This window comes from Macaca fascicularis, chromosome 3, assembly GCF_037993035.2.
Source record: "Macaca fascicularis isolate 582-1 chromosome 3, T2T-MFA8v1.1".
NCBI lineage: Eukaryota > Metazoa > Chordata > Mammalia > Primates > Cercopithecidae > Macaca > Macaca fascicularis.
Genome location: NC_088377.1, coordinates 200,222,884 through 200,233,758, shown reverse-complemented (window position 1 = coordinate 200,233,758; position 10,875 = coordinate 200,222,884). Strand labels below are relative to the sequence as shown.

Here is a 10,875-nt window from a genome sequence, read left to right as displayed (position 1 = left end):
AAGCAACAACATGTCAACATGCCTCTTCAGGTATCCTCAGTGATTTGTATTAGAAACCAGAGCCTTTGGAAACATCTTAAAATCATACTCTCCATATTCACCCCAAAATACCCAACAGTGAAGGAGAACTTACTGTCCCGCTAGAATGGACACTTTCTCTGGAGTGAGGAGAAGGCTGTCTAAAGACACTAACAGTAGGTGGGGCTTGTCTAGGCCTGTGGGGGGCCGAGCACGGTGGGGGTGTGGGGAGGGACCACCTTCCACCAGGAGGGACGAAATGAGCTGAATTTTCCTGTCGTAAACAGATTTACTATGCACGTCCTGATTTGTATAAACCTTTAAAAAGACTCTAGAAATGCTATCATATTCAGAGCATTCTCTCTGGATGGTGAGACTATAATTTTTTTCTTATTTATTTTTAATATTTTCAGTTATCTTCAATATAAAAATATTACTTTTAGAATTTAGGAAATAAGTGTAATTTTTTTAGAGAGAGAGTCTCACTCTGTTGCCCAGGCTGGAGGGCACTGGCACGAGCTCAGCTCACTGCAAACTCCACCTCCTGGGCTCAAGCGATTCTCCCACCTCAGCCTCCCAAGTAGCTAGGACTACACGCACACACCACCATACCCATCTAATTTTTATATTTTTAGGAGAGATGGGGTTTCTCTATGTTTCCCGAAAGGCTGGTCTTGAACTCCTAGACTCGAGCAATCTGCCCATGTTGGCCTCCCAAAGTGCTGAGATTACAGGTATGAGCCACTACACCCGGACTAAATGTAATTTTTAAAAGAATATGTACAATGCCCTGGTCTTAATAAGTACCTGATGCATGATGGGTGTATTAGTCTGTTCTCACACTGCTAATAAAGACACACTGGAGAGGGGTAATTCATAAAGGAAAGAGGTTTAATGGACTCACAGTTCCATGTGGCTGCGGAGGCCTCACAATCACGGCCAAAGGCAAAGGAAAAGCACAAGCACATCTTCCACGGCACAGACAGGAGTGTGTGTGCAGAAGAACTGCCCTTAGTAAAACCACCAGATCACGTCAGACTCACTATCTCAAGAACAGCACAGGAAAAAGCTGCCGCCATGATTCAGTTACCTCCCACCAGGTGCCTCTGAAAACACATGGGGATTATAGAAGATACGCTGCAAGATGAGATTTGGGTGGACACAGCCAAACCATAGCAATAGGTTTTATACAAATATACATGTATGCTTGTGTGTATATGCCATTCATCACCTTCCCCAAGCCAATTTTTAGGCATATATATAACCTATCATGCATCAGGTACTTATTACACATATATATGTAACATATAGAGAGACATACACACATATGTAACATATATTTACACACACATATGTATATGTGTTTGTGTTTCTTTTTTTAATTTTTGAGACTAGGTGTTGCTCTGTTGCCTACACTGGAACGCAGTGGCACGATCATGGCTCACTGCAGCCTCGACCTCTTCAGCTCAAGCCATTCTCCTACCTCAGCCCTCTGAGTAGCTGCGACTAGAGGTGTGTGCCACCATCCACCCCCAGCTAAATGTTTTGGAGAGATGGGGTCTTGCCATGTTGCCCAGACTGGTCTCAAACTCTGGGCTCAAGCAACCCTCCATCCTGGCCTCCCAAAGTGCTGGGATTATGATAGGTTCTATTTGTATCCAAGTACAATGCGAGCAGGAACCTTGTACTATGATCTCACTTCATAGTTTTTAAATAATACCATCATATTTAAGAGAATTACTTTATTCTAACCTGCATAAGTAAAATAAGCCAGGTGACTTTAGACATGGGGGTCAGCTCAGTGTCACTTGATTCAGGAGAGGAGGGCGAGGAGGGTAGGAGCAGCTGCAGGTGCTGAGAATTCCCACCAGGGCCTGTCTGGCCACAGGGTGCCACCTGGGCTGGCATTGCACAAGTGGGAGGGAAGGACAGGGAAGCGTGATGCTGGCAGAGGCTGGGCAGGAGCCCGAGGTGGTGGCCCCTGGACTCGCCACCGTGCGCAGGAGGCGCTGAGGCTCACAGAGTTTCAAGGGGGCACAGCCTGGGAGGTGGAAGGTGCGGTGGGTCCTGCAGGGTGCTGAGGACAGCCCCCTCAGGCTGAGCCCACGCTGTGCAATATGAAGGTGTGGATTCTGTCTTACGATGCGGCTGGGGGTTCACCCTCCTTTTCTCCCTGTCCACAGTTCAAGGCTCCTTTTTATTCCCTTGGGATTTTAAGTATCTAGTTTATTTTTCTGCTTTTGCTGTCATAGGCTGTAAAGAGCCTACCAAAACCACCTCCTTAAGGAGTGAAAAATCCAACTGGCATTGGAGACCCCATCTCAGCCACAGAAGTGGCCTCCTCTAACCCAGACCTAGGAAGCTTCTTGCACCCCCTTAGCCATGGAGAAGAAAAACGAAAAATACCAATTCAGGTAGGTGGGATGTCCGCTTTTTCTGGGGACCCTTTGGACGCACTGGGATGGGAGCTGCTCCTCCCACGCTCGCTGAGGAACTTCCTCAGAAACTGCTCTGGACGGCAGGCGGGGGAACCTGCCCATCTGGAGGATTCCCATCCCCCACAATGTGTGACTAGCGCATCCCACAGGTGCCAGCATGCGTGTTTACCGCGCCCTCCTCGCCAGCCCCTTGGGGCTCTTCTGCTGGGCCACATGGATTTCCACCGCGACCTTGCCATGTGCCATGGCTTTGGGCCCTGCGAGTTTCACACCCACCATGGGCGTTGAACCCCCGTGAGGTTTGGTGGTGGTGAGAGCTTTGCAGCAGGAAAGGCAGGTCTGGAGGATGCCTCACCCCAGGGCAATTCTATTCCCAGGGGGTGTGAACACAGAGGCTCCAGAACACATCCCCCTAAAGCTCCCTGGAAACCCTCACGTGCCCCGAGGCACAGCTCCCAGGGTGAAGGCCAGGCCCTGGACGAGGGAGCAGGAGGAGCTTCCCACTGGAGAACACGCTCCTTCAGCTCCTCAGAACCAGTGCCAGCTCGACCACAGGCAGCCCCAATGCCAGGTGAGCCCCCAGGGGCAGTTAGGGAGGTGAGGACTCAGAGGAGCCTGGGAAGAACCACCAGTTCACTTCTCTGCTCCCTGCCCTCTCACCTGACACCTCTCAGTACCCAAGCGCTCCCCGAACTGTGCGCCTTCCATGCAGGTACCAGGACAGAGGCCAGCATGCCCTGGGGCTCCGGCACCCTCCTGTGGCTGGTGGGAACACGCCCAGTCTCTCCTTGTGGCCCTGGGCCTCCGGCTCACACTCCCGGCACCTGCAGCTCCAGGCCTGGCTGGGCATCCTCTCTCCCTGTGCCTCTTGCAGACTCCCTGCCCATCTTTGCTTCACTCCCACTTGTCCTTTGAGACCTGGCTTGGTGCCATCACCCAGGGACATGTCAGGATCCCGGCTGTGCCTGATGATGGGGGTGGGGTCCCTGCCAAATAGAAGGAAAGCCACAGCCACTTCCAGGCCAAAAAATAAAACACAATGATTTACCTCCCTCTCTACTGTCCATAAAACAGGTCCAGCATTCAACCAAAATGCTCAAGTAGCACAGAAAAAAGCAAGAATAAAACCACATTTTCAAGAGACAAAACAACCATCAGAAAAAGACACAGATATGACTCAGATGTTGGAACTATTTGGCAGGGGATTTTAAATAACTATGACTGACACATTAAAGGCTGTGATGGAAAACATGGACAACATGCAAGATCAGATGGGCTGGGCCGGGTACAGTAGCTCATGACTGGAATCATATACAGCCGGGCATGGTGCTCACACCTGGAATCCTATAGAGGCTGGGCACAGTGCTCACACCTGGAATCACAGAGAGGCCGGGCATGGTGGCTCACACCTGGAATCATATAGCGGCTGGGCCAGGTGCAGTGTATCACACCTGGAATCAGAGAGAGGCGGGCACAGTGGCTCATACCTGGAATCCCAGCACTTTGGGAGGCCAAGGTGGGCAGATGACTTGAGGTCAGGAGTTCAAGAACCAGCCTGGCCAACATGGCAAAACCCTATCTCCATTAAAAATACAAAAATCAGCCGAGTGTGGTGGTGCACGCCTGTCATCCCAGCTACTTGGGAGGCTGGAGCACCAGAATCACTTGAACCCAGGAGGCAGAGGCTGCAGTGAGCCAAGATCACACCAGAGTGAGACTCTGTCTCAAAAATAAATAAATTTTTAAAAACGCTCAACTTACGCAAAAGGCAAAAAAAAAAAAAAAAAGGAAAAATGAAAGGCATTTCCTTGGTTCTTAAGCGTCCTTGTCTTGCTTTGCCCCGTTCTCCTGGCCTTTGATGCTGCTCCCGTGCCCTCCTCTAGCTTTCCGCTCCCTTCCCAGAAGCTGCGCCTCCTGCGCCGCTGAACTGCGCCTCCTGCGCCTCCTGCGCCGCCGAACTGCGCCTCCTGCGCCGCCGAACTGCGCCTCCTGCGCCGCCGAACTGCCGTCTGTGCGGCTCTGGCCACGCCCCTCCTGCCTTTGCTTACTAGGCGCCGATTCGATTCGTTCTGCGGCACCGACTCTGCTGTCATGAGGTCATCTCCAGACTGGTTGCCAACAAGCAGGGCCGGGTGGACCCTCACTCTCGTCTACACACTGGAGTGGGGACAGGGCCGGGTGCACCCTTCCTCTCGTCTACACCCTGGAGCGAGTGGAGACTGTCCACAGTCCTGCACAGGCAGATGCTTTTCCAGGACAGATCAGCTCAGCTAAAACAGCCTCTTCTCTCCCGGGCTTCACTCTCTCTCAGATATTCTAAATAAACTATTTTAAAAAGGCTACTTCCCCAGTCAGCACTGTGTGTGACTATGCTAATCTCTGTATCTTCAGAGATTATTTCTGGCGAAGTTACATTTTAGCATTTCACCTCCTGCGTGGTGTTCCTGGTGTTGGGTCGCCAAGAGGATGGGAGGATGGATGGGGGTGCTGTCGCCCAAGGCAGCACCCACTGCCTGGAGGAACTGCTCTCTCGGGGGCAGACGTGGGCCTCAGGGCGCAGAGGCTGCCCGGTTCTGTGCCTTGTTCTCTGGTCCAGGACCAGCCATCTGTTCATTCGGAGTCACTCCGAGATGAGCGGAACCACCTTTAGTAGGAGGCCGTGTCTCCTCTTTGCGTCTTCCTGAGCGTTTTAGTGAGATTTGGAAGAGCTGGTGCTGTTAACCATCTGCCATTTTATTGTGAGGCCCCAAAACTTAAATTTCCTAGTTGGGCTTTTACCATACCTGGGAATGGGAGTATCACTGGGTAAGCTGCGACTAGACCCCCTCTTGACTCCAGTTTACATCAAATGGAATTTTGCAAATAATTGTGGAGGGCATGGGGTCATTGAGGGACCAGACTATAGCTTCCAGGAATAAAAGTCTGCATATCCAGTCATGCTTGTACATTCCGATAGGACTCTGCCCCGCAGACACAACTGCCACTCAGCCGTCCCCCACGCCACCGTTCACTGACCACCTTCTGTGTCCGAGGCCCCCAGGGGCGACGACCCTGAGAAAACAGAAGTGCCTCCGTCCTCGAGAGCTCAGTCGAGCGCAGCAAGCAGGGCGTCGTCATTACACAAATACCACACATGAGAAAAGGAACGTTTTATTTTACTTCTACTGATGTGGCAAATGTTGAAAGAAAAATGTTTTCTAAATAACAAAAACATGACTGAAAAAGAGAAAATTACTGCTGTCTGCCTTGGAAGAAAGCGCTAAGCCTACGTGCAGTCAGGCACCAGGGTGGGCTTGGAGACCCCCGTGCACAAGCGGCCTTGCTGTCAAGTCAGGCGGGAAGCACACAGTGGGAAGGAATCACCTCCTGCACTGTTGACCCTCCTCCTGCCACATGTTTTCCTAATCTGCTGTAAAACGTGTTTTTTAGAGGCTGCGATTACTGTATCCTGTTGCCTGTCTCACCTTCCTCTGGAAGATCCCGGAGGCATCACCAGTGCCAGGGCAGGCTGCACCCGGGAGGGGTACAAACACGGGGCCAGCTCCTCCTTGGAGATGAGGCTGAGGGGCAGATCACTGGCCTTTTTGGATTTTTCTTTCTTCATGAACTTCACATTTCTATATGGCTAAAAAAACACCCAATGGTTAGGAGCCTGGGAAGGACTCATTCAAGGACATTGTGGAGCGGAAGTTGCACAGGTCAACCAGCCACAGGGCAGAAGCCGCCCAGTGGCCACAGGTGCTTCCGAGGCAGTGCGTCAGACATGGGCAGCCGGGGAGAGCTGGGCCTCCTCTCGCCCCTGGCCTCCGTGAAGCTGCACCTCTTGGGCCCTGGCAGAGGACGAACAAGGGCTTTAGCGGAGGGAGTGAGCCCCCAGCCAGGGAGGGGGCTCACGTCAGGAGGGTGTAACTGAGCCGCAGACGGTCCTCTTAGGAGCTCCTCCTAAAGCCGCAGCACTGTGACTGGGCACATAACTCAGGAACCGAACAGAGCTCCCTGGATTCCGTTGAGCTGATTTACTGAGCAGCTTCAGAGACGTGGGCCCAAGCAGACTGCCTCCCAGGTTACAAAGGAGTCAGGACAGAGTATGAACTGTGAACTACAGATGATATCCGAGAATTCGCGGACGCCAAAACCCAGAAGAGGCCCAAAGAAAAGGAGGGACAAATATTCATTCCAACTTTAAATAAGATAGAATCTGAGGCTAAGAACTTACCTCAATCTCAAAACTTCTAGACCATTTATCAAGCGGATTGCAAAACAGCAGCAAGGATGGTGAATGGGTGTGGACTCGAGAGGCCATGTGCCCACCCCACTTCCTTCCCCACGCAGCTGTGACCCTGAGTTCCACGAAGGTGCAGAGAGAGGCCGCGTGCCTGTCCACTTCCTTCCCCAGGTGACTGTGACCCTGAGTTCCATGATATGCAGACGAAAGATGAACAAATTCCAGCCATTTGTTTAACAAGGATTGGCTAAGCCTCTACCGACACAGCGGGCGCTGTAGCAGGCACCTGGGACTCAGCGGCCAACGAGACAAAGTCCTTGTGCCCATGGGACAGAGAGGGGGTATGTGTGGGCCAGCGGGGACGGCAGACCAACCCTGGCAGCGTCTCACTGCCATCCATCCACAGGGACCCTAGGATCCCAGGATGGGTGTGCTTACATGTGAGCATTCCAGCACACAACGGAGCCTTCCTGGGATGGGACTGGACGGGAAGGGACGGTCACTGTCTATGTTACTTTGTCTCAGCTGTCTTCTTAACAAGCATGTAGGGTTCTGATGGATTTTTGTTTTGTTTTGTTTTGTTTTGCTTTTGCGATGGAGTCTCGTTCTGTTGCCCAGGCTGGAGTGCAGGGCCACGAGCTCGGCTCACCGCAACCTCCACCTTCCAGATTCAAGCAATTCTCTTGCTTCAGCCTCCTGAGTAGCTGGGATTACAGGTACCCACCACCTCGCCCAGCTCATTTTTGTATTTTTAGTAGAGAAGGGATTTCACCATGTTGGCCAGGCTGGTTTCAAACTCTTGAGCTTGTGATCCACCTGCCTAGGCCTCCCAAAGTGCTGGGATTACAGGTGTGAGCCACCACGCCCGGTCAACAATTCAAAATCAACAATGAAAAAGCAAAGAAAGGCTGGCGGTTGCTTGCTTGGGTGGCTGGAGAGAGGCCCACGTGAGACGTGCAGCCCTGCTGCTGGGGGCTGTGTCTGTGGTGCCACAGCCGGCCTGGTGGGTCCCTCCCAGACACCTTCCAGGTCTAAGACGCTCCAGTTCTGGCCAGGTGAAGACCTAACTGTGCCCATCCGTTCGCCTCACAGACCCATTGACGGCCAACGGTGCTGGGAACATTTTAGGAGGGTGATGGGGCAAAGGGACGGGTGTTTGTGACACATTCTGGGACTCTTCTGTCCTCACACCAGAACTCTCCTGTCTTTGTACTATGGTTTGGGTGTGTCCCTCCAACATTCAAAGCCTGGAACTTAAGCACAAGGGTGATCATGTTAAGGGGTGGGGCCCTTGGAGAGGCAGAGCCCTGGTGAATGGACCGGTGCTGTCACCAGAGAGGCTGAAGGCCCCGGAGCCTTTCTGCCCTCCGCTGCCATGCGAGGGCACAGCCATGAGGTGCTGTGGGAAGGCGAGGGCAGCTGACCAGACACGAAACCCGGGACGCCGTGATGCTGAATTCCACCTGCAGGAAACAGGAGGTGCAGATTTCCGTTGCTGATAAATGACCCAGCCTACGGCATTTTGTTACAGCAGCATGATTCCTGGTCTACCTGAGCTACAAAATTCAAGGGAGTTCATTTACTTGTATGATTTCCACACAAGGACAACTTTTAGTACTAATGGAAAACGTGTCTGACTTGCTCTGCAAATATGGCATTCCAATAATCCCAAAAGAAGGTGCTCAAGAATTTTAAGAAAACACTGTTGGCAGAGGTCATTTCAGTGGAGTAATTCCTTTTAATTTAGACGTGTGTGCATATATTTTATGCATAAGAAAATAGTTCATTAAGATACATTTTCATGGTAGACTCTTTAAAATCTAGTAGTAATGTAACAATATTTTAAACTGTTCTAAAAATAGCTCGAAATACTCTCGGAATAGAGGACCCTGGATGTGGCTCTACGCTCCCCTGGAAGTTTCATAAATGCTAGAATTTTCTTTGTTTCCATTCAAAAGTAGTCATTTATTTACTTGGAATATCAAAGGAATATTCTTGTAAAATAAATTATATACACAATATACATAGTCTATATACATAAATATACTTGCACAGAAATGTAAAATTATCCATCTTATGTCTTTTAAATTTGGGTCATTACCGAAACGCCGTCCTCTCAGCAACACCCGCTACTTGTGTGGTTTTCCCTCTTGCCACAGGGCTTCCTGCAAAAGCAGACGCAGCCTGTTGCGCTCATCCCCCTCCGGGGCCGCCCACTGCCTCTTCAGGTGCTGGATGTCGATGGAGCCGGAGGCCCTGGCCAGCACCAGGGCCAGGAAGCTGCCACCAGCCTTCTCGGGCTCACCCACCGCAGCCATGGCCACCAGCCTATAGGGAGGGGCACAGAAGCAGAGGGTCAGTGCATACAAAGGGACATTCGGTTATGTCTGAGTCTTCAAAATATCTATCTTCCATGGGAAGAGTGAAATGGATAAGAAATTCTAAAAATACCGGCCGGGCGCTGTGGCTCAAGCCTGTAATCCCAGCACTTTGGGAGGCCGAGACGGGCGGATCACGAGGTCAGGAGATCGAGACCATCCTGGCTAACACAGTGAAACCCCGTCTCTACTAAAAATACAAAAAAAAAAAAACTTAGCCGGGCGAGGTGGCAGGCGCCTGTAGTCCCAGCTACTCGGGAGGCTGAGGCAGGAGAATGGCGTGAACTCGGGAGGCGGAGCTTGCAGTGAGCTGAGATCCGGCCACTGCACTCCAGCCTGGGTGACAGAGCGAGACTCCGTCTCAAAAAAAAAAAAAAAAAAAAAAAGAAATTCTAAAAATACCTATAGCCAAAACGAAAGCTAGACCAGAAATAAATGTGTGAAAACGCATTTCTGCATGTCAGAGGCCTGCCGGATGGACCTTCGCAGAGCTAAGTGATGAGGACGTGCTGCGCTCTCTCAGGGTGCCTGCTCTCTCCTCAGGCCAGGAGTCAGTAGCCCCCAGGCAGGTCCCTGGAGAAGGTGGGGGCATCAGCAGCCCAGGCAGGCCCACCCATCAGAGCCTCATCCTCGGTCTCTGGCCTCCCCAGATCTCACCCACAGCTGAGTGTCAGGGCTCACAAGTCTGCGTCTCCAGCCCAGACTCACCCAGGAGCCCCGGACCCTCCACTCCTGGCCTCCACAGGACCAGCACCTCCATCGTCCACCCAGTGCCTGAGCACGAGACCTGGGGCCACCCTGCCTCCCCAGTCTCACTCCCAGGGGCCCCTTCCCCACAGTGAGGCCGTCCTCATCTCACTCTGATGACCACAAGCTCCCTGACCGGGACCCAGCTCTAAGCCCCTCCCGAGGCTGACAGAGACTCAAAGACACACCTGCGCTGTCCACCTGGCCCCACTCAAACCCCCTCCTGTGGCTGGTAGCACACCCAGTCTCTCCTCGTGGCCCTGTGGCTGGTGGGAACACGCCCAGTCTCTCCTCGTGGCCCTGTGGCTGGTGGGAGCACGCCCAGTCTCTCCTCGTGGCCCTGTGGCTGGTGGGAACACGCCCAGTCTCTCCTCGTGGCCCTGTGGCTGGTGGGAACACGCCCAGTCTCTCCTCGTGGCCCTGTGGCTGGTGGGAACACGCCCAGTCTCTCCTCGTGGCCCTGTGGCTGGTGGGAACACGCCCAGTCTCTCCTCGTGGCCCTGTGGCTGGTGGGAGCACGCCCAGTCTCTCGTGGCCCTGAGCCTCCGGCTCATGCTCCCGGCACCTGCAGCTCCAGGCCTCGCTGGGGAAACCCGTCTCCCCATGCCTCTGGCAGACTCCCTGCCTATCTTTGCTTCACTCCCACTTGTCCTTTGAGATCCCGCTTGATGCCATCGCCCAGGGACCTGCCAGGATCCCGGCTGTGCCTGATGATGATGGGGGTGGGGTCCCTGCCCTTGTCACTACAGGGGTGAAAACCACATCCAATCTGACAGCTACCTGAGTGCACCCCCTCCCTGCTCACTCCCCAGGACGTGGGGCAGTAGAGTGTGGGAATGAAGCCTCGTGACCCCAAAAGGGGCAGACCATGAGGAACTACAAGCCACTCAGATTTTCACCAGCGGATACCTGAATACTGCTGTTCAATTGCGTGTGTAAAGCAGGGGTGATGTTTAGCTGCAAACTTGAAAACATCAGTAATGGACGGTGGACACCAAAGGCTTCCCTGACATTGGGCAAATAAAACACAGTCCCTTGGTAAACTATATCTAGATGCTTTAAAACCACA

The 10,875-nt window shown here is 52.6% G+C and overlaps 1 protein-coding gene across 20 annotated transcripts in view; it reads right to left on the bottom strand.

Moving 5' to 3' along the window:
- Window positions 1-7,240: 7,240 nt before the first annotated feature.
- The window catches only part of DYNC2I1 (dynein 2 intermediate chain 1), a 131,330-nt gene continuing 127,695 nt past the window's right edge, over window positions 7,241-10,875 (bottom strand). For 15 of the 20 annotated variants that reach the window (XR_012433146.1, XM_074036491.1, XM_074036495.1 and 12 more), the window contains one exon: window positions 8,400-9,009. Coding sequence is in view for 16 of the 20 variants with exons in the window: in XM_074036491.1 (XP_073892592.1) it covers window positions 8,811-9,009 (199 nt within the window). In the remaining 4 variants the exon portion in view is untranslated. Of the gene's footprint in view, window positions 8,145-8,399; window positions 9,010-10,875 lie in introns of those variants that run through there. The other 5 variants (XM_045388034.3, XM_074036490.1, XR_012433144.1 and 2 more) reach the window with 3 other exon arrangements.